Source organism: Pelodiscus sinensis, chromosome 3, assembly GCF_049634645.1.
Source record: "Pelodiscus sinensis isolate JC-2024 chromosome 3, ASM4963464v1, whole genome shotgun sequence".
Taxonomy (NCBI): domain Eukaryota; kingdom Metazoa; phylum Chordata; order Testudines; family Trionychidae; genus Pelodiscus; species Pelodiscus sinensis.
The window spans coordinates 107,196,019-107,219,712 of NC_134713.1; the positions used below are offsets into that span (position 1 = coordinate 107,196,019).

At 39.2% G+C, this 23,694-nt stretch overlaps 1 protein-coding gene across 2 annotated transcripts in view; it reads left to right on the forward strand.

Annotated features, from left to right (window-relative positions):
• The window catches only part of MTHFD1L (methylenetetrahydrofolate dehydrogenase (NADP+ dependent) 1 like), a 246,840-nt gene that overhangs the window by 104,768 nt on the left and 118,378 nt on the right, over positions 1-23,694 (forward strand). For both annotated transcript variants that reach the window (XM_075924433.1, XM_075924434.1), the window contains 2 exons: positions 3,641-3,709; positions 11,007-11,118. In XM_075924433.1, coding sequence (XP_075780548.1) covers positions 3,641-3,709; positions 11,007-11,118 — 181 coding nt within the window. The remainder of the gene's footprint in view (positions 1-3,640; positions 3,710-11,006; positions 11,119-23,694) is intronic.

Below are 23,694 nucleotides of genomic sequence, written 5' to 3' on the forward strand. Positions count from 1 at the left end.
CATTGAGGCTAATGGCAATTGGGACAAATTACAACATGGTTTTACAAAAGGTAGATCGTGCCAAACCAACCTGATCTCCTTTTTTGAGAAAGTAACAGATTTTGTAGATAGAGGAAATGCAGTGGATCTAATCTACCTCGACTTTAGTAAGGCATTTGATACAGTACCACATGGGGAATTATTGGTTAAATTGGAAATGATAGGGATTAATATGAAAGTTGAGAGGTGGTTAAGCAACTGGTTAAAGTGGAGACTACAGCGGGTTACATTGAAAGGTGAACTGTCAGGTTGGAGGAAGGTTACTAGCGGAGTTCCTCAGGGATCAGTTTTGGGGCCAGTTTTATTTAATCTTTTTATTGCTGATCTTGGCACCAAAAGTGGAAGTGTCCTAATAAAATTTGTGGATGACACGAAGTTGGGCGCTATTGCCAATTCAGTAAAGGATCGGGATATCATACAGGAAGATCTGGATGATCTTGTAAATTGGAGTGATAGCAATAGGATGGAATTTAATAGTGAGAAGTGTAAGGTTATGCATGTAGGGGTTAATAACAAGAATTTTAGTTATAAGCTGGGGACACATCACTTGGAAGTAACGGAGGAGGAGAAGGACCTCGGAGTCCTGGTTGATTATAGAATGACTATGAGCCGCCATTGTGACATGGCCGTGAAAAAGGCAAATACGATCTTGGGATGCATTAGGCGAGGTATTTCTAGTAGGGATAAGGAGGTGTTAGTTCCATTATACAAGGCACTGGTGAGACCCCATTTGGAATACTGTGTGCAGTTCTGGTCTCCTATGTTTAAGGAGGATGAATTCAAACTGGAACAGGTACAAAGAAGGGCCACTGGGATGATCCGAGGAATTAAAAACCTGTCTTATGAAAGGAGACTCAAGGAGCTTGGCTTGTTTACCTTAACCAAAAGAAGGCTGAGGGGAGACATGATTGCACTTTTTAAATATATTAGAGGGATAAATACCAGGGAGGGAGAGGAATTATTTAAGCTTAATACCAATGTGGACACAAGAACAAATGGATATAAGCTGGCTAGTAGGAAGTTTAGACTTGAGATTAGACGAAGGTTTCTAACCATTAGAGGAGTGAGGTTCTAGAACGGCCTTCCAAGGGAAGTAGTGGGGGCAAAAGATCTATCTGGTTTCAAGATTAAACTAGATGGGTTTATGAAGGGGATGGTTTGATGAGATAACATACTCTTGGTAACTAATTGACCATTCATTATCAGTGGGAAATAGGTCAATGGAGGGATGATAGGAATTACTAGAGAACTTCCTGGTGTCTGGCTGATGAGTCTTGCCCACATGCTCAGGGTTTAGCTGATCACCATATTTGGGGTCGGGAAGGAATTTTCCTCCAGAGTAGATTGGCAGAGGCCCTGGTGGTTTTTCGCCTTCCTCTGTAGCATGGGATACAGATCACAGCTAGAGGATTCTCTGCATCTTGGGGTCTTCAAAGTATTTGAAGGCTTCAATATCTGAGATCTAGGTGAGAGGATTAGTCTGGGAGGGGTGGGTGAGATTCTGCGGCCTGCACTGTGCAGGGGGTCGGACTAGATGATCATAATGGTCCCTTCTGACCTTAAAGTCTATGATAGGAGAGAGGTCCTGGTGACCAAATTTAGGCTGTTCGATCAGAGATCTGGACATAGACTCATAGGGCTCGAAGAGACCTCAGGAGGTTATCCAGTCCCATCCCCCTGCTCAAAGCAGGACCAGCCCTAACTAAATCATCCCAGCCAGGGTTTTCTCAAGTGGACACTTCATGGTAACAGTCTCTGAAATTCTTCCAGTTCCATGCGCAAAGCTAGGTAGACATGCAGAACTGCAGGGTCTCAATGCATGGATAAAATAATGGTATAGGAAGGAGGAGTATAGATTTATTAAGAACTGGAGACATTTTTGGGAGGGGAGGAGCCTATACAGGAAGGATAGGGTCCACCTAAACCAAAATGGAATCAGATTGCTGACACTGAAAATTTAAAAGGTCATAGAGCATTTTTTAAACTCGGGTGGGGGAATGCGTACAGGTGCAGAGAAGCACATGGATCTGACCAAGACATCTATTAGGGAGGGTCTGTTGATGGAGATTCTCTATGTCCTAGTAAAGCGAAGATGGAAGATGACAAAATACGGGTAACATCTCATGAGAAACAGTGAAATGAAAGAGTCCCACTCAATCACATCATGTAATGACAGAAAGCTAAAAAGTGACAAGTTTTTAAAGTGCTTATATACAAATGCTAAAAGCCTAAAGATGGCTGAACTAAAGTGCATCATATTAAATGAGGATATTGATACAAACCTAAGTAATATCAGGGTACAGACTTTATTGGAGAGACAAAACAGGTTGTGCTGGTAGAGGAGCACCATTATATGAGTGCCTAGACTACACCTCTCTGTCGACAGAGAGATATAGATTAGGCACATCAAAATTGCTAATGAAGCAGGGATTTAAATATTCCGTGCTTCATTAGCATAAACATGGCCACCGCTTTTTTTTTCGAAACAGAGCTTTTTCGAAAAAACAAAACAAAAACAAAACGGCAGTCTAGACATGGATCTGTTGAAAATAAACCCTTTTTTTTGACAGATCCTATAAACCTCATTTTTTGAGGAATACAGGATCTGTCGAAAAATGGTTTGTTTTCGACAGATCCATTTCTAGACTGCCATTTTTTCTGAAAAAGCTCTGTTTCGAAAAAAGCCGTGGCCATGTTTATGCTAATGAAGTGTGGAATATTTAAATGCCTGCTTCATTAGCAATTTCCATGTGCTTGATTTGCATCCCTCTGTCGACAGAGGGATGCAGTCTAGACGTAGCCTATGTGAAAGAAGATACTGAATCAAATGAACTAAAAATCTTAAATGAATCAAATTATACCATAGAATCTCTATGGATAGTAATTCATGTGCTAATAAGAATATAGCTGTAGGGATATGTAATTGAGCACCTGTTCAGGATGGTGATAATAAGTATGAAATGCTCACGGAGATTAGAGAGGCTATAAAAATAAAAAGCTCAATAATAATGGGAGTTACCAACTATCCCAACATTTACTGATGCATGTCACTTCAGGACGAGATTCAGAGATACAGTTTCTTGACTTTTCTTAACACAAAAATTAGGGGTCACCAAATGAAATTAATAGACAACAGGTTTAAAACAAACAAAAGGAAGAATTTTTCCACACTGTGCACAATCTGGGCACACCTTGCCAGAGGATGTTATAAAGGCCCTGATTAAAACAGGGTTCAAAAAATAACTAGATACATTCATAGAGGATAGGCCTATTGATAGCTGTTATCCAGCATGGGCAAGAATGGTAGCCCTTGCCTCTTTTTTCTAGGACCTGAGAGTGGGAGACAGAGGAGGGATCACTTTAATATTGCCTGTTCTGTTCATTTCCTGTTGGGTACCTATCAGAAGTCAGGGTACTGAGATAGATGGACCTTTGGGATACTGGGCTAGATAGGCCTTTGGTCTGATCCAATATGGCCATTCTTATTTTATGAACAAATTTTCTCTATAGAACTTTAGTTTCATATTTCAAAGTCATTCAACTTAAACTGTTTGGATGGATGTAAAATGAATTCTTACAATGTGTACTCTTTGTTTTTTAGGGAGTAACGGGTGCTTTGGCAGTTTTGATGAAGGATGCAATTAAACCAACCCTAATGCAGACTTTAGAGGTAAGTTCAACTTGTGAACCTTTTTAGATGTCCTGTTAGTCCTTGCTTTAAGATTCCAAATTACATCTGCAATTCTTCCTGCATGTAACTTTTTAGAGGTCAAAGCAAATTTACGTGCTTTAACTAATCAGCTTCAGCTGTGTTAATTGTCGTCTTGTATTTGCTTTCCATGAACCTTTTAGTTTCACTCAAGGCTTTGACATGAGTTCCAAACAGGGAGCAGTGAATTGTCACAATCACAATCACAATCTTTTACTACATTTTACTGCATTTACTACCTTGTGTGACCAGGCTTTCCCCTGCAGTCTGACTCTTGGTTGGCATAGTGCTTGTAGAGAAGAAATTGAGTTTTGTTGCTTTTTTGAAAAGAGAATTTAAATTTTTCTTTGGATCAGTAGTTTTTCCCAGAAATCTGATTAGGATTATGCTTCTCTTGCCAGAAACAATACAGGGCAACTTCTGACCAATCACAACAAGTGAACAATATTTGTAAAAAATGTTTTCAATAGTGCATGTATTTGGGGGACATTGGAATAGCCACAGAATTCTTTGAAATAAATTATTAGTTGTAGATTATTCATTTGGCTCCCTAATAGACATTTATGTTGAGAAAAATAAATAATTGAGTGTTAGAAACTTTGTGTCATCCTAGAAAGGTTTGTGCCAAATGCAAGTAGCTCTCCTGCTTTTTTGTAAGTAGGTTTTTATTGCTGAAAAACTTAACTGTAAAAATATTTAGACATTGCCATGATACACACAATTCCCTGCCTGCTGAACATATTGAAATCAAGCCCCCAGTTTCTAAGAACTTCAGCCCATGAGAATTCAAAACATCATCAACTTTTTTGTTTTGAGTTTTTTAATGGATTATTGTTAAAGGCAGGAATTTGATACATGTTTTTCATTTCATCCAAGGAATGTTATAATATTAAAATAGAGTTTGGCATGCCATGCATTTCACTGCAGCTTGCCTTCTGTGAGCTGAATAGGTTTCTCTTGCAAAGGTTTTTCTTTCATTAAGCTGTATAAGTAAATGGTGTATGTTTCAGTACCAATCAATAACAGAAACCAGAGATTGCCCAGAACCATGAAAAATGCTTCCATGAATTTGGGTATTACACTGCGTACACAAATTGATTACCTTTTGGCTACATCAGTCTTGAAGTAGCTTTGATTGTATTGTCTAGTTCATATCACACTATAAGAACTGTCTGTATATGTTTGGAAATGATATCATGTAAAGAGTTGTTTTGCAGTGTTATTTTAAAAGAAAATTATATATGTTGGAAAGCTTTTATTTGATTCATTGGCATTTGGTCATGATAACCACTCTTATTTTTTAATTATTCTTCATTGTGTATTTCTTTATTCACACTTCTAAACAGTACTGATTTCTGGCCTTGTGTGGCTCTTGTCTGTTCTGGTCCATTCCGGGCTATGCTGAAACACTCTGGGATGGTTTTCAAAGTACCTAGGATTGTGAGCAATGTTCACTCTACTCTCTTTTTTTCTTTTTTTTTTTTTTTAATCCATCTGTGGATTTTTTTCCATCCATATGCAGAGTAAATTTTTCTGTGCATCAAGGCATGTGCGAATGTGCGCTTCTAATAGAAGAAAAATCCTCTCCTCTGGGCAATGCCAGCCCCCACTTTGCCTTGCAGGTTAATAAACAGTGCACCTCAGTCCCTTCGATGCATTCCCCTGTTATGTTCAATTCTTTCTCCACTGAACACTCACAGAAATAGCTGGTCTGCTGACTCCAGAGGGACAATATACATGATTGTAAGATTCAGTTCAGGATCAGCTACTCACTTATTACTATAGCATTGAGAGATGCTTCTAATGAAATCAAGGCCAAGTTTATTTCCGAAGATTCCCCCACAGTGTCTTCCCCTTGTTGACTTTGCATGTAAATATGTTTCCATTATGTTACCTTGCATCCTTCCAAACAGAGGCCGTGTGTACATTAGGGATGTAAAATCCTATTTAATTAGCTAACCCTTTAACCTCCAGCGACGACCCCAGAGCAGCCACTGCCTGTGGTGGGGCATGTCCTGCTCTGGCATCCTGATCAGAGCAACCCCTGTCTTAGGAGGGCCCAGGCCCACCGCATACAGAGGCTGCTCCACAGGATGTCCCTGGAACAGCCCCAGTCTGCAGCGGGCCCCCTGCCTATGGCAGTCCCACTAATTAACCGGTTAAACCTTCACATCCCTAGTGTACACTGCCACTTTTCTGCGCTGCTACTTTCTAGCTCTGCCCCTGCTGTAAAGCACCACTGATGCGCTCCTTGTTTAATTGGTTTACGGCACTGCTTTCTCCCAGCGGTGGTGCCAAAGCACTATAACATTTTAACAGTAGACTTAGCCAGAGAGACAGCTGAATAAGCATTTTTATCTGATAGGAAACCTACTTGTCCACTTCTGCTGAGATACAGAGCATATTTTCAGAATATATCTAATTCCTTGCAAATTATCTGTCTGTCTATACGTTTTACAGTAATATTAATGACCAGTATGACTCTGGCTTTCCTTTAAGACCCCCTGAGACATTCTTTTGAAAATCAGAATGTACATACCAGAATCAGGGATATTCTTGTAACTCCTTTGCCATCTGACACTGAGGGCTTCTTGTGTTGCTACCCTGTCAATAACCATGATCAAACACCATTATGAATAGTAAGTTCTAGCATCATTTCCCTGTGTCTCTAGGTGCCTAGGGATTCCCTTTCTATTCTCACCCCAAAATGCATGTTGAAATAAAATATCAAAACATTCACTACCAACCAAATATGTATTAAAGGCAGCAGTAGTTTTGCAATCAGATCCTCACATGAAGACAATTTGTGTCACTTTGAGCCCCTATTAATTTCAGTGCTAATTTGAGCCACCCAAAAATATGTTGTTGTTTTTTAAATCAAATTACCTTGAATTAACTAATTCAAGTTAAAATCCTGGTTAGGACAATACAGATTGATTGTAGTGTTCACATGAGTAAGTAGATAAAGTCAATTGGAAAAAATAGAAATTCCATCATGTGAAATCATCCTACCCAATACATGGCTCATCAGTGCTGGAATTTTTAGAGCCATGGCACAGATCTTTGGTAGTAGAGCTGATGGAGTAACTGATAGCAGTAGTAGGTTGTCATCCTTTATGTGGAGCAACTGCTAAAGAGGAATGAGAAAGAGACTTGTGCTTTGCATCATAGATTCCATGGATATTTGCTGACAGCAGAGTTATGTTCAGACTCTAAAATCTTGGGTTGAATATTTTGGTGGCAAATGTGCTCCAGTGATTATAAACCCTTGTAACCTGTCCCTCTGAAGTGTGAACCTTTTCTGATTATGCCCTACCTCCCTTACAGTTCTTATATCTGTCCTGTTTCTCACCCCATCTCCTGCTCCTTGTTTTAAATACCTGGCCCATTTCCAGTACTCACTTCAGGGTTCCTCATCTAGTTTCCACCACTCCACTCCCCACTGACTCCCAGTCATCCTCTCATTCTATTCCCAGTAATCCTGTCCTCCCATTCAAGCTGCATCCTTCTTCTCTTGCTGCCGGGGTGGAAGCAGGGGAACTGGTGAAAGAGCACAGGATGGACAGTCTCCTCTGCCCAGCTCTTCAGTAGCCTGCCGCAGTTGGAGAGAAAATACTGCTCAGCCCCTCTGGTTTGAAGCTGGAGACTTCTAAGTGCAGTTAGAATCTTCTAAGAACATAGCTGCAGAACTTTTACAAGTCTCTTAAGCATTTGTCAGCTGAGATTTTCCAACTCTGCCAAATTTATTTTTTTCATGGTGACAAGAAAAAGCATCTTCCTGAGATCAGTGCCTGCTCCAAAGCATGGCGCTGTTGGAGCTGTTGAGTTAAAATATCATTCCCCTAATTTCATTCTCAGAGATAACTGAATCTTTTTGCAAAACTTTTAAAAATAAAATAAAATCACTCTTTGGCCTACACCTGGCATGGAAATGTCAGCCAAAAGCATTGTTACAGTTTGGCAAATTTGTAAGCAACTGAAAACAGGAGCTTTAAACAATAGGTAATGGTAACACTATGCCTATAATAAATATCATACTTCAGCAATTTTTACATCTGATGAATGAGGCTTGTTTTAGCTGTACTTAATGGTTTCATAGTTTTTTATCAACATTTGTCATGCAGGATACTGTTATGAACTGCACTTGTAATATTTGACATTTATTTATACCACATGTAGGAGAGAAATGATAGTATCCAACCACTCTGTGGAGTGGTAATATGGTTTGCTTTGTAACTCACGTTATTTTTAAATTACCATTCTTAGCAAGGACTGCAGTAATAAATGCCATAAACTTCTTGTTGACTATTGATAATCTTGCATATTTTGCTTCATGCCTCATTTTATTCTGCAATCTTTTGGTAAATAAGAATTTCCCTTAATAAGTGTATACACAGAACTGTTGATAGTTTGTATATATAGTTTATTGGGAATGGATTGCAAAATAAGTTGCAGCTGTACATTCTGAGGCATTATGAGTTTCTCATAAATTTTTGAGGTAGCTTTGGAGATGTCTGATGTGAGTCCTTTGGGGGGAAAGGGTTGCTTTTATAGCAATGAGCATCATTCTGAGATTTTTAATTCATTTATTGAAGTGCGCGCCTGAGGCACCGAAGTTTTCTAACCAGCCAATGCTTTTTTGAATTTTGTTGACTATAGAGCTAATGAATGAATGAAACATTGAATTGACTCTCATCTATTTTCTGAAGTTTTGAACACCATTGGACTGCTTTGGGGGGGGGGGGTCTTTGTTTCTGTAGGAGCCTTCTTTGATTAAAAGCTGCAAGATCAGGCTCTTTATGTAGCTACAAGTCTGTCACCTTAAGGTGCCTCAGATGCAATAGACTGATTAAACAACCCCTTGGGGTTTTTACTGCTTAAAGTCATGTGAATCTAGCACTTCAGGACACATGATAACTTTTAAAAAGTGCTTTGTGAGCAGACACTATGCAACTCTTTTTCAGATAGCTTTAGCTGTCATTTTAAAAAATAGATGGCTAACACTACTATATGTAACACTACTGAGCAATAAAGCCCATGGTAAAAATAAATTCAGAGGACTAGAATCCACAGCAGACTTCGATGTATTAGTTTTACAGCTGTGATAGTTGTACAGGTTATTCATATAATATGAGAAAAATTGGAGATTATAGAAACAGGCTAGATATGCAGAAACTATTAAAAGCCTTATTAAAAACAGCATTGGAGGAAATGGTTTGTTGTTTGTTTTACTTGGATTGTAAGCTGTTTGGAGCAAGGGCCATCTTTTTGTTATGTGTTTTATAACATGCCTAGTGTATGATTAAGACTCCTAGGACGTGCTGTTATTAATAACAAACTTTGAATAGAGGGGAGGATCATATGTTTAGAAGCTCACTTGCAATTTGAAAGTTTCCCTAGTTCAAGCTGAGTATTTTTTCATAAATTAATAAAACTATATTGGCGTTTCACAGCTATGGTCCCTCAAGGACGTAAAGGAACACTGTCTTCAGGGAGTGAGAGTATAGTGTTGTTGATAATCTATTTCGTTCTTTTTGTTTTAAGATGTGACTTTTGTTACTTTTTTTTTTTGTCTCTTGTGCCACTATTTCATCTTTAATGTATAGCAGAATAGCCATCAGATGGTTCATGGGAATTGTCTATCTTTTCAATAACATTCCTAACATGCATATGTGCGCTCACATGGATGTACACACTTATCTTCCCACAAAGACAAATTGTGTTTTCACAGGTGGATCCTGAAATTTTATATGTGGGAGTCTAAAGTACAGCTTTGTCTGCTTGAAGAAAAGTAATTGTGTGTTTGGAAATCACTCAGATAAGATTAGATAAGTGTGGTTGGCATTCTGTAATGGTGAGGACTACAAATAGTGTCATTAAAATGTAAAAGTCATTTAAAGCATTGAGTCATCTAGTCTTATTAATTTTCTCAACTGTTTTCTCTGATCAGGACTGAAGCATTTTAAATAATGTAAAGGAGATTTAAATACCCACATTACTTCACTATCCATACTCAGTTCTTTAAGAACATAGACGTAGTTGGCATTAGTTCTCACATATACTGGATAAACTATTTTAAACACATTTTAGTGAAAATAAAATCAGGAGCAACCATCTTTGCTCGGGTTGTTTGTGTCTTCTGTCCTGTAATCTTGGAAGCATTAAAATATTTCATACAAAACATTTCACTTTACATCATTGGTGCTAAAATTCATGTCCATTCAAAGAGTGCTATAAGCACAAAATTAAAGATATTTCCAGGCAATGAGTTGTCACATAGTCTCATTCATGCAAAAGGTTTTTGTCAATAGCGTTTACATAACACGCTTCATTTAATTCTAATCCTAATTGTGGGTCTGCTTTTAAAAGTTTAAAAATCTTGACAAAATTAGGCTGCTGGATAGGATAGCACATCCTATTAACTGGACATTGTTTCACTTCACTCCCTCGGGATGTTCCTCCATCTGTTTTCTTGTTTTATGCTTAGGTTGACTCTGGGGCCATCTTTTATTCTATGTTTTGTATGGTATCCTAGGCACTACAGTAATACTAATATAATACAGCATACCATTGTGTGTGTAATCCTGCAGTTTAAATTTCTGTCATTTAGGCTATGTCTAGACTGCAGGCTTCTTTCGAAAGAGGCTCTTTCGAAAGATCGCGTCTAGACTGCAGGCGGATCTTTCGAAAGAAAAATCCGCTTTTTCGAAAGAGAGCACCCAGCGAGTCTGGATGCTCTCTTTCGAAGACGGCCTCTTTACATTGAAGAATGCCTTCTTTCGAAAGAGGAACTTTCGAAAGAAGGCGTTCTTCCTCGTGAAACGAGGTTTACCGTCATCGAAAGAAAAGCCGCGTTCTTTCGAAATAATTTCGAAAGAACGCGGCTTGAGTCTGGACGCAGGGGAAGTTTTTTCGGGAAAAGGCTACTTTTCCCGAAAAAACCCCTGAGTCTGGACACGGCCTTAGTGTTCTCTGATCAATGAAGATCCCAAAACCAAAAATGATTGTTCATTGCTTCTTAACAGCTAGAATTTCATCTGATTGGAATATGCCCCTGAAATGTTGCTAATCATTCCCTCCCCTCTCCTCCCCCCCCCCCCAAAAAAATTATCTATTAACATATAGTTTGCAGTCCCTCTGGCCCCTACACAGTTTTTTTCAAAACTGTGTATATCAAAAAGTACACATCTATGGAGACAGTTCCCTTTTCTGGATGTTGTATAACCAGGAATATAAATTCTCTTTTTGTATCTGTCAGGGGACTCCAGTATTTGTGCACGCTGGACCCTTTGCTAATATTGCACATGGGAACTCTTCAGTTTTGGCAGACAAGATTGCCCTTAAGCTGGTTGGAGAAAGAGGATTTGTGGGTAAGCTGGTATTTTTATTGTTGTTGTTTGTTTATTATTAGTGTTGTTGTTAATACTACTACTCTTTTATGACCAATTCCTGCCAGTTGTTGGGTTTAGTGTGCACATGCTGGGTGATGTTGGTGGACTGTGATAATAGGAGGTCAGACTAGATCATCTGATGGTTCCTTCTGGCCTTAAACTCTGACTGCCAAACAGTAGCTTTGTAGTTTCCACAATCAGCAAAATAATATTGAAGGATAAAGTTGCACTGACAAATTATATATTACTGTTTTCCAGACTGAAGTTAAGAATACTTCTTCGAAAGTCATAGTATAAAAATTGGAGCTGCTTAGTTTCTGTTTGACCGGTTCACTGTACTAACTACATTCCTAACCTTCATTGAGTGTCACATCGATGGATAGAGCCCCATTAACCCCAAATAAATGCTGCCAATTTCTTCCTGATATTTCTTTCTTGCTTGCTAATTATTAGCACTGCAGAATAATGACAAGTAAATTAGCTTTTAAATAGTCATTTGTTTTTAATAATCTCAAAATTAAAAGTAAAGATTCTTTTTTGGTTCCTAGAGTTACATTGATATAGAGTGATGATTCAGGTTAAGCAAGCATAAAGATTTTTTTGGAAAATAAGATGCTATGTAATTATAAGTTGTTAAACAGATACAACTATATTTATAACTTCACTTCAAACATGGGAGAAATAACCAAAATTAGACTTTTTCTCATTAGAACAACTTCGTTCTTTTCCGTTAGACATTTTCATAAGGTGGCATTACCTACATGCTCATTTGGTTCATTTTCATATGCAATGTATTCACTCCTCCCTCGTCTCTTCTTCCCCCACCCCCCCAAAAAAGAAGGCTGGGCTACATACCTTAAACTTGATAAGTAAGAGGTAGTATTTCTGCATGTGGCAGCATGACAGGTGGTCAGTGGTAGTTTAAACATTCTTAAAACAAGTTCATGTGCCTTCTAACTTTTGCATGCACATCTACATCATGCAGAGGGATGAAGCTTTTATTTTGTGAAAACATTTCAGTTATTGCTGCCTATTTTATCTGGTTCATGCTGAGTTCTAAAATATAAACATCTTATGTAAAGTAAGATTTTATGTTAATCTTCACCACAGGTATCAAAGGTAACACTGAATTTCTTACAATTTAGTTATTTTTACCCCACTCTGGCACTCCGAGTGCAGAAGGTGAGGGCCTGCAAAGCTCAAAAAGAAGGAACAAACCTCCTTAGCCTCTATAGGCACTGGTTGGAAAAACTTCCCCCCAGATTCACAATAGACAGATTTTGGGGAATCACTGCCACCATCAAGTGAAAAAATCAGGAGTAAACACTTGAACCTTCCTCCATGGGGTACTCCAAGCTCTTTTGCCCTAAAAGAGATTGAAAAAAAAGAAAAGAAGAAAACAAGCTGCAGTCTCTAGAAGCTGATCCCTCGGTCTGAGGCATGCAGATGCACACAGACAGACAGACAGACCTTCCAGGACACAAGAATCAAATCATCACCTTTTAAAAAAGTGATTTTTTTATTACAAAACAAAAGATAAACTTGATAAAGTATACTTGTTTGCCAGATGTTACCAAGCAACTAAGAAAAACAAATTAAAACACAGAGAAAAGTCTCCTGGCATAGTGCTAGATGGTAAATGGGGAGGGGAGGCATAGATTCACACAGAGCAGTTCAAACCAAACCACAAAATGAAGAAAAATTACCCTGAATGCAACTAGATTCACTTTTCCTTTTATTTACTTTCAATTTTCTCTTTGTTCAGTCCACTCCCATGCCCCACATTTCTTGGAGACATAGTAGTCCTGCATGAGTTTAAATCCTTCTGTGTCTCTCTCAAATCCTGTTTTTTCTCTCCCACAAGAAGAAAGCAGGTAAGGAATCTTTGTCCAAATCAAATCTGAAACTCTATCTCGGTTGATTCTCTTGGCCCCCTGGCCAACACCTTTGCTAGCTCCCTGAATTTAGTCACCGGGTGCTTTTCTAACTTCTCACATTTTGGAATCCCTAAGAATTTTAGATGCAGTTTATTTTTACTATGACTGTGCTGGAGAACTGAGTGACTTACTGTCTAAACTATTTTGTTACCACATAACACCACAGATGAAGATATCAAGTGTATAGATAAGTGCAAGTGGTGTGTGTCTGCTCCCTTTAAGGCGTTGTGCTTACATTTTGTCAAGGAAGTTACCATCCAAGGATTCTCTGAAACCTTGCCTGTCCTTGGATTCACAAGTAACAATGGAAGAACTAGGATGTTGACTTTTAACAGTTATATTGATATGGAGTTTGCCAGAACTGAATTCATTTGACACGTTCACGTTAAAATCCTCCATAAATAGTACCTTGCTCTTTAGGGAGACTATACAAGCTGGAATTCAAAACTGGCAGTGAACTCTTTGGAATATTATCTTCAGGAACAGTTTCTTCCATGTCTAATTTTAATGCTGGAGAGATTCATATATATGCATATTTTATACCCACATGTTGGTATAAAATGCATACAGAGGGCAAGTTTTTTTTCTCAAAAGATGTTTACAGTATTGAATTTATCAACTTACCACCAATTCTGAAGAATCAATAGGGTATGTAGTTATCTGAGATTGTTACAATCGTTTGTCATTCACTACACTGTAAACCAAACTACATTAACCCAGGTAGGGAAAAACAAAGTCTTGCATAAGATGATAATGAGTCTTATAAAATATTTCAAACACTAGCCAATTAGCCCGTTATAAGATGGGATTTTCAGGTCTCCCATGTCAGTTTTCTCTCCTGAGCCTCCGGTCTCTCTCTCTCAGCTCTCCTCCCCCTCCTGCCTCTCACTCGGGGGACCGTGGAGCCCAAATGGCCGTTTGGGCTCCGCACTCCCCGTGCTACATGGGGAGTGAGGGGCCCAAATGGCTGCTTGTGCCACTTGCTCCCACGCGGTGGCCTGGCTGAGCGGCACAGAAGTCAGCTGAGCGCCATAGCAGGAGGTGAAGGGGGGCGGGGTGGTGACGTACACGGCCAGGCCCCGCCCCATGGCCACGTACGTCACTGCCCCGCCCCCTTCCCCTCCCACCATGGTGCTCGGCTGACTTCTGCATTGCTCAGCCGGGTCGCTGTGGGGGAGCAAACGGCGCGAGCGGCCGTTTGGGCCCCACACTCCCCATGCTGTATGGGCTGCCCAGAGAGAACAGCCAGCATTTCGGGCAACAGCACTGCCCAGAGGGAACAGCCAGTATTTCAGTGTTACAGACTCTCAGATATTGGGCTACTATATATATATATGATATGAAAAGAGGGAAAAAAATTAAAAACATATGAAAGCTGAATAGTCAAAAAACTGTGAAGAATTAAATCCTATTAAAATCAACATTGAATGTAACAATGTATCTGTTTGTTATACCATTTCTCTACAATTTAAGTAGTAATGGAGATTAAAATTAAACAGATGTAAGGGTCAGGGACACAGGTGGTCTGGCCTAGCAGTAACAGTTCAGCTGCAATCCACATGTTAGAGATGGTAGACAGTAAGCAGGAGTTGAAGAAACCACTAGAGCCAGTTTTGGTAAACAGGAATCAGGATTGGAGTCAGTTTAGAATTAGACATCAGAGGTGGTACCAAGTGGGAATCAGAAGGCAAGTATTAGAGACAAATTCGGGCTGGGATCTGAGACTAGAGATGAAAAGACAAAGTGAAGTCTGATCTCGGAGCAGACCCAAAGCCTGTGTGGTTGACCAGCAACTTCCTGAAGCGTGATCCAGGGTTAATTAGGGTTCTCAGCCTATCAGAGTGATGCAGGATGATGTCACTTTAAGTCCTCGGGATTGTAGTTCCTGGCAAGTCTTCTCTTCAGAGTGCTCCATGGTTCTGCATCTGCATGGTCTCCCAGTGGCATTGTGAGAATGTCTGCAGACACAGGTCCACGGACACAGTCCACAGATCTTTACAACTGTTAGGAATTGCTTGATTTGTCTGTGTTTCATTTTAAAATTTTTGAAAGATTGAAAATCAAAGTTTTAATCAATGGCTACAATATCTGGAGTCATTGCAGGCCTTTTTTTACAGTATGATTAGGCAGTGGTTGCTGAGCATTTTAATTTTTTGCAAGAACATTGTATACAATATTTAAGTAAGCCTCTGGTATCTCATGTTTAAGTGAATATCAATAATTAAGAAAATGGTAACTTATTAAAGAAAATGTAGAGTTGTCATAAAGGAAAATGAAAATTTCTAAGTAGACTGTATGCATTTAAAAATCTTTAGTGCAATGGTGGCTATCTGTTTTAAAGTGCATTGGTTTTGCAAGGGGTGTGTTTTATTTATTACCAGTTTTGCTGATGTACATCTGGACAAGATCTAATCATTCCCATGTGATAGTCTTAAAGTCATACTAGGTGGGAACACTTTGTACTCTTGATACATTAGTTATTCGATCAAAATGGAATCAATATTGCATTAAGATGTATAGCAGACATGAGCCCTGTTCACTGTTACAACCTTTCTTCTAATAAATCAAAACCTTTTTAAGGGTTTAACATTTTTAATTGTGTTCATTTTAGTGACTTCTGTTGCTATCCAGTAACCTTTCCATATGGCAGGTCTGTTTCATATTTTCACAATGGAAGGAGGATGTCACAAATATATTGCAATCTTTATGCAAGATATAGAAGGTGAAAGAATCACCTTCGTTATTACTATTTCCGCATTCAGTTCAGCATAGTGTTGCTCTCAGGCAGTCACAATCTCTATTTGCATTTCAGATAATTTTCTGTACATTTGTCTGTTTAAAATGCTTTTCTCTTCCATTGTTGTTGAATCCACTTTCTCTGCTAGAGTGTGAGGCAATGTAGTTAGTATAGTTTTTGTTAATTCTCGATTTTCTTTTGAAGCTACTCATCAGAGGTGCACCTGAAATGCATAATATAAATCTCTATAAAAAGTAGACTATTTTTTCGTTTCAGTTAATGCAGTCTTTGGTCCGCTAAAAGAAGGTTTTCCTCTAAACTCTGAATTAATAGACCCTTATGCCTCGATTTACCAAAACACTTCAGCACATGCTTAACGTTATGTACAATTTAGCATACATTTGTTCAATTTAGCACTTAGGCATATACTTTAAATTAATAACATATATAAATGGTTTGTTAAGGTGGGACCTTTAATTTATCTAAGGTTTTTGGAAAAAAATCTCTCACTGTGCTAGTAAATAACAGTAGCAACAGCTAGAGCTTTTTAAATATGTTATCTGATTTCATGCAGAATAGGTTTAAAACAAGTGGGGTAAAAACTGTCCTAGCCCCCACTGGGGCTCTGTCTGCATTAGTGCTGTGCCACTAAAAGGTGTACACAAGGGTGCATTGTGCAATGTTTGCTAAAAGCCCCTGCTTTGTGTCAGTGACTTCTCAAATCTGTGACACAGATATTATTCAGTTGCAGACCCATGGCATCAATACATGGAGGAGGACTGGCTTGTAGTTAATACATAGGACTATGAGTCAGAAAAACTGAATTCAGGGTTGGGCTTTGCCACATGCTTTCTTTGTGACCTTGGGTAAATCACTTACTCTCTCCATACCTCCACTCTCTATCTGTAAAGTGTGGATAAAAATACTTTGTCTGTCTGTCTTGTCTAAATTGTGTCTTTGCAAGGCAGGAGCTGCCTCCTGTTGTTTGTCTGTACAGTGGCTAGTGGAACAACGGAGCCTTGCACTCAGTTGGAGCCTTTAGGCACTATGATAGTATAAATAAATAATAATAAAGGAAGATATAGAAGTATTGTGAATAGCTAATTGTTGTAGAGGCTTAGCCAGGCTCTTCATTTGCCTTACATGGAGCTGAATGTTATTCCGTTCATGGGATAGTGTATTATTTATCCTTTTGGATTGACCAAGAGTGTTTTTGTCTGCAAGCACAATAGAACACCTTGCCCAAGAGTCAATTTCTTTGCATAAACTGGTGTTAGCTTTGTTGTCCTTTCAGGTTATACAAAGAGTTGTCATGATGAAAAATCTGCATGAAAAAGGCTTCTTCTTGAGTTAATAGTTTATATAAAAATAGGCACATGTTGCAGTAACTGGTAATAAGTGGCAAAGAAGGTGTGTTCGGTCCTGTAACTTGAGTTTCGAGAAATATGCATCCATTTTATGTTTTGTTTTATTACCACCCTTTGCCAAATATCACAAAATTTAGCCATTATTATCATTGTAAAAAGATAAGCAAGAGTGTCCTCAGCATCCTATTTATTATTACTCTTCGTCCTTAGGGGTTACTATTCTACAGTGTATTATCTCTAACAATTTTTTATTCTAGAAATGAGTTGGAAATGTGTGGTGCTGTGCTTTTGGGTGTTTTGTTTTGTTTTGTTTTTTGAAATGGTGATTTAAAATTAAGTCTTTATGCATCATTTTAACTTAGACTTTCTGATCAAAATACAGCCAGAGCTGAAATTAGGCCTCTTGTAAAGTCTTGTATTTGTCGAACTTGTGCTGGGAGTTTAATATCTGATTCATTCAAGAGAACTGAAGTGTCATATGGGCAATCATGGTGACTAGGTCTTGTAGGTCACTTTGTCCATTTCCTTCCCCAGAGCAGGATTGTTCTACATAGTGTAATTTTACATGATTTGTCCCATTTATTTCTAAATGTCTCTCTTTTAGAGCTTTTCTTTTGCACCTGTATCTCTGATACACCAATTAGCATCTAGTTCTTCAGTTGTTTGCATCCTCAGATCTTCTCACTGCTTCACCCTGGTTCTGTGCACTAATTAACTACAATTTCCTTTTGTTGTTTCTATTAGCAGAGTTTATAATTTAGTGTTGTTCTAAGGAAGTACTGTAGACAGCTCTGGAGAGATGCCAAACAGCTTGTTTCCAATTTCTGTCTGCGCTGGTATGTTTCTTGCACACTCTATAGACAAAATTAGCTTAACTGTAGAAGGACACTAACCAAACTAATGAGCCCCATATTTTCATGCTCCCTGGCAGGTCTGCAGTACTGATCTTTATGTATTATATTTTAGACCTTTGCAATCTCTCCCATGCCTCTTTATTCTGTGTGCCAGAAATGTACAGTCCCTTCCTGGGTTTTCATTTTCCTTTTATATGAAAGCTTGCTTGAATTGATTTCTTAAATCAATTCTAAATCATTTCCTTGTGGTTTAAATTTATAGTTAAACAAAGCAGACAGCTGGTATGGCAGAAAAAGACGTTATGAGTCTAGTTTGTGCATCACGTATTGTTGTTCAGGAAATATAATGTCTTTATTTGTGTTCAGTTACAATGTTTTTCAGATTTCCCTTTTCCCCCAGTTCTCTCGGGCATCTCTGTTCTAGGAGTAATGCCATACTCAGGCCTGATCCACAAAAGCTATTCAATAATGTTCATGGGCTCTGACCTCAACCTTGAGGATAAGCAACCTTGTTCCAAGGAGTCTTTTTTACTAATCACACCAAATTTGTCATTTTCCTTCATAATTTTGCTTCCTTTTAGGATTAGAGAACTGGCAATTAATAAAAGCCATATCTTGAATCTGCTGTCAAACATTTGTACACTGAGTACAAAATACCTTTCTCTTCCTCGGGATCTCTCACACGCATGTGGAAGATTCTCTTTGTAAGTTCCTCCTCTCCCCTCCCCCAGATATGTGAATGAGAATGTTTGCAAGCATAAGCATTTTAACAGGCTCTGTCTGTCTATAACATTTGTTATCTAGATTAACCATTTTAAAGCAACACTGTTGTTTATATAAAATCTGACCTTGAATAGTACAGTAGACAACCCTACACACATTCAGCCCCTGGACCTAGCCCCCCTCCATGCCCCCACTTACCCGGTTCCACAGGGGAGCTGTCTTCTGGCTTGGAGCAGGAAAACAAGATGGCCGCCGGCAAAAAGCCTCAAAGGGGCCAAGCTGGGTTTTTTCCTCTCAATAATTCTCAGAGTCTTTTTTTCTCTCAACTTTGGTCTCCCCCTTTTTTTTCTGAACAGAATTTTTTCCCCAGTGTTTTTTTTTGGGGGGGGGGGGGGGGGAAGAGGGTGTTCGGTATTTTTGGTTAAGCCATCTGGCAACCCTACGACTGGGAGCAGTACAATTGCACTGCTGGAAAGAACTGAAAGAGCTGACAGTGTGACAGCTCTGGCTCCTGGGCACGACAGGACCATACTCCTCTCTGTTGGCCTCATTGGTTCTTGAGAGTAGAGTTCTGTGGATCCTGATATTTATCTGCAGATATACGCATCTGCAGATAGCTAGAGCCCTGCGCGGATAGAAATGTCTATCAGGAAGAAAACCATGCTGCTCAACAGCACTGAAAGCAGCCTATAATCAAGGAAGATGAGAGGGAGCACTGATTCTGAACTTTGGCAATGGGGTAGGCCATTAGAGTGTCATTTTAATTGGGTGCAGGAGGACAAGCAGACAGGAGAAGATGAACTTCAAGCAGTGATTGTAGAAAGCACAGTCACTGAATTCTTGATGGTTTACCATTATTACTGCTCTTTCCTTTCCATGAGATACAAGAAGATATAAGCCAAAATCCAGTCAAGTCATACTCCACAACAGTCTTGTCAGCCACTATTGGGGTACTGCAATGTTGTGGATGTGTATCTGTCAGTGCCCTAATTATTGCACCTGAAGAATGCTGTGTAGAAATTTGGGGCTTCAGTTGTCATTGTGCCTAATTACACTCAATGATCACCTCTAACCTTTAGACCATCACTGGAAACTGGAGCTGTTTGAGTTGCATCAATCTTCCAATCATGGCTAGCACATGAAGGCAGGACCTTGGCCACATTACTGTGCAGTTCATTTCAATTTCATCTCAAAGTGTCATCAGAAATGCTGGTTAAAGTCATAACACATTATTCCTGAAATAATTAAGTCTCTCAGACAATACATTACATGTTACCATGCTAAGGAATAAGGACAACCACTGATGCAGGACAATGTTCCCAGTAATTTTTTCTGTGCAGGTGTGGATTTTTTTTCCATTTTTCCATGTGAAAAATCATTTGTATGTGCACCGAGGCATGAATGAATGTTCGCCACCAATAGAAACACAAAACCTAGCCTGTGGGAACTCTGCTAATTAGCTAGAAGGCATTTGAATTTGAGTGGCTGCACAAGTGCATAGTTTACAGGGAACACCAGTGCAGGACTCTTTATTTTGGATCTTTGGCACATTTCCTGGAAGATAGACAATTCAGACCTGTGTGCCCTAGTCTCTCTGGATTATCTCTCACATGTATGTGTCTCAGAACAGCCATGTGAACTGGAAAGATTCTTCTTTGTTGCAACAGGATATGTTGTTGTCACAGGTAGTTTGACATATGTTTTTACCATGCATGAGGGTTTTCTTGAACTCCCTGTCTTGTCCCAATTGAGCTCAAGGATAGCCATCTGATTGTGGACTGCCCTCATTATCATCTTGATAAATGGATGGAGCCACCTGCTGCTGCATGGTGTGGGTAGGTCACTTACCCAACATTTAATTCAATGGTATGTGCCATCAGAAGCCATGTACCAGAAGATAGGCTGTTTTAATAATAAAGGTTGACAGGGTGTGCTTCCCTGAGTCAAGGAATTTGAGTTAGGTACCCATCATGTAAAAAATAGAGTGAGTGGCCTAACAGATTGCCACATCTCTGGAAACTCTAGGCTGAGTTTCTGCTAAGAATGCAAATGAGACAGTGAAGTTGATAAGTTTGTTTGTTTGTTAATAAAAAATGTATCCTGAATTCTTTGGGCTATGGTTTGTATACTTGCTTGCTTGTTCAAGCTATTTTCCTGAACTGGCTGCCTTATTCCATACAGAAGTCATTAGAATGACTAGAATATAACTGTCATTTTACGTGTAATTTGAGAGGTTCTTTGGGAGGGGGAGAGTGGATTTATTGTGAGCCATATTGGTTTTTTTTCCTCTTCAGAAAAGATTTTTTTGTTGTTGTTCTTGCTCTTAGCTGATGCACATAGTATAATTGGAAAGACTTTGGCAGACATTTTTACTGGTGTAAACCTAAGTAGAAACAGTAAAGTTTTATAAGCTGTTTAAATAATTGACTTTCTTTATATTGCACTTGAATTCTTGTTAGAATAAACAAACTAGTGATGCTAGCTTCTTCTGTTCTAGCAATATATATGCAGTTGTATTTCAAAAGGGTATCATTTTTATATACACTCCAAGCAGACACTGTGTAACAAAAGTTTATAAACCACCTTATAAAAGTATGTGTTTAATATACTACATGAATAATTTCCAGTAGATTTTTTTTAATGTTGTAAAATGCTTTGAAGTATTTTCTTAGTAATAGTCTTCTTCCAAAAAAGGAAATAAAGCCTAAATGCTTTGGCTAAACATCTTTTGGTTCCAGTAGGATATGATACATTAAATTTGCATGTTGAGTACATACACCTTTTTTGTTTTGTTTTTGTTGTTACATGTAATTGAAAATGTTCCATATAGTTGCCCCCCAGCTTCTAGTTTTTCCCCAGCTTCTAGTTACATGTCATTATGACATTCCATCTCTAACTTCTTCAGACCTTCTTATTTTCACAGTAGAAAAAAGGTTGTGTCTTGACAACATGCTACAGTGCTAACAGAATTCCTTCTTTCCTGATTTTGTTGGGAGTAAGGAATTTGTTAATTTAATAATATGGCATAATGATACTGTATGTGCAGTAAGTTTTATCACAGTAGTTAGGAAAACCTTATAGGTCTTTGAGGGGTAGCCGTGTTAGTCTATAACTTTAAAAATAACAAGTAGTCCTGTGGTACCATAGGATATGTCTATACTACCCCCCTAGTTCGAACTAGGGAGGGTAATGTAGTCATACGGAATTGCAAATGAAGCCCGGGATTTGAATTTCCCGGGCTTCATTTGCATGAAGCCAGCCGGCGCCATTTTTAAATGCCGGCTAGTTCGACTAGCTAGTTCGGATTAGGCGTACAGCTAGTTCGAATAGGAAGCCTAATCTGAACTAGCTAGTCCGTGCCGCGTGTAGCCACGCGACACGGAGTCCGAACTAGCCGGCATTTAAAAATGGCGCCGGCCGGCTTCATTCAAATGAAGCCCGGGAAATTCAAATCCCGGGCTTCATTTGCAACTCCGTATGACTACATTACCCCCCCTAGTTCGAACTAGGGGGGTAGTGTAGACATACCCTTAGAGGCTAATCAAAATATATAAAATCATGAGCTTTCATGGGTAAAACCCACTTCATCAAATGAATTGGAGTGGAAATAACAGAAACCAAGATATATAACAGCAGAAGGAATTACCTGTCAATTGTAGGACCCGTATTAATCAGGCTAATTACAGGTCTTTGACTGTCTTTAACATGTAATTAAAACATGGTTTATATCACCTAGCACATTTTCCCTTGATTCTGCAGCCCAGCATCTCCACCAGTTGTGGACATCTGAGCTACCTCCCCTTCTCTCTGCAGTTCACAGAGACGGATCAGAGTCTCATGCATACTCTAGCCGTGACCCCTATGCTCCTACTTGCTGCTAAATTGTCTGCCTCCAGGACAGCGTGTGTACAGTAGTTCTGTTGCTGATACCTACTTTCCAGATGGTTGCCAGATGGTTTAACCAAAAATACCAAACCCCCTCCCACCCAGCCCCAAAAATATCACTGGGGGGAAATTCTGTTGATGGGGAAAAAAGAGTGGGGGGAGACCAAAGTTGAGGGGGGGGAAGAGAGAGGGGAGAGGTTAAACACTAAGACCCAGGGAAGGCATTGCTTTCCCTTGCTTCAGGTCTTTTTGCCAGCGGCCATTTTGTTTTCTTGATCTAGTCTCCCTCCCTCCTCCTCCTCCCCAGGTAAGCAGAGGTGGGGAGAGCCGGGGGCTGGGCCCAGTGGCTGAGTGTGTCGTAGGGTTGCCAGGTGTTTGGTATTTTCACCTCCTGGCAGGGATAAAAAACAGAAAATACCAGACATTTTAGGTGTCCAGTATTTTCTGAATTTTTTTTACCGGACAGGAGGCGAAAATACCGGACACCTACCAACCCTAGCCCTCCCGGGCAGCCCCAACCTCCCCAGCATATGGGGATGCTCTGATCACCCAGTTTATAGAAGTGCGACCTGTACCTTTTTTCAGCCATGTCTGTTTAAATATTTAGGGTCTTTGGGCAAGGATTGTCTCTTACTATATGCTTATATAGTGCCTCACCCAAGGAGGTCTCACTTTTAGTTGGTATCTATATTGTTCTAAATTGTGTCAAAAGAACCACAACCAGTACGTAATCCTATAAAATAACACAGGATTTATCCCCGTCCAGTTGTTGATTTTATTCCTTTCATCCCCTGACCTCCAAAAGAAAATTCAACATAAATATATTGAAATTTGTCTTTGGGTATAATTGCCCCACGTGGCAGAAATATTTTAAATACAAAGGGATATAGTTTGGAGTAACATGATATTGAAAATGAAGACTTGCCTAGCAGACTTGTTTCTTGTGCTCAGATACTGTGGTGACAAAACTGATAAAAAATGTGTTTAAAAAAGAATTCTTATCCAGCTGTATCTCTTTTCTAGCCAAATAAGAAGGATAGCTGGATTGTGGA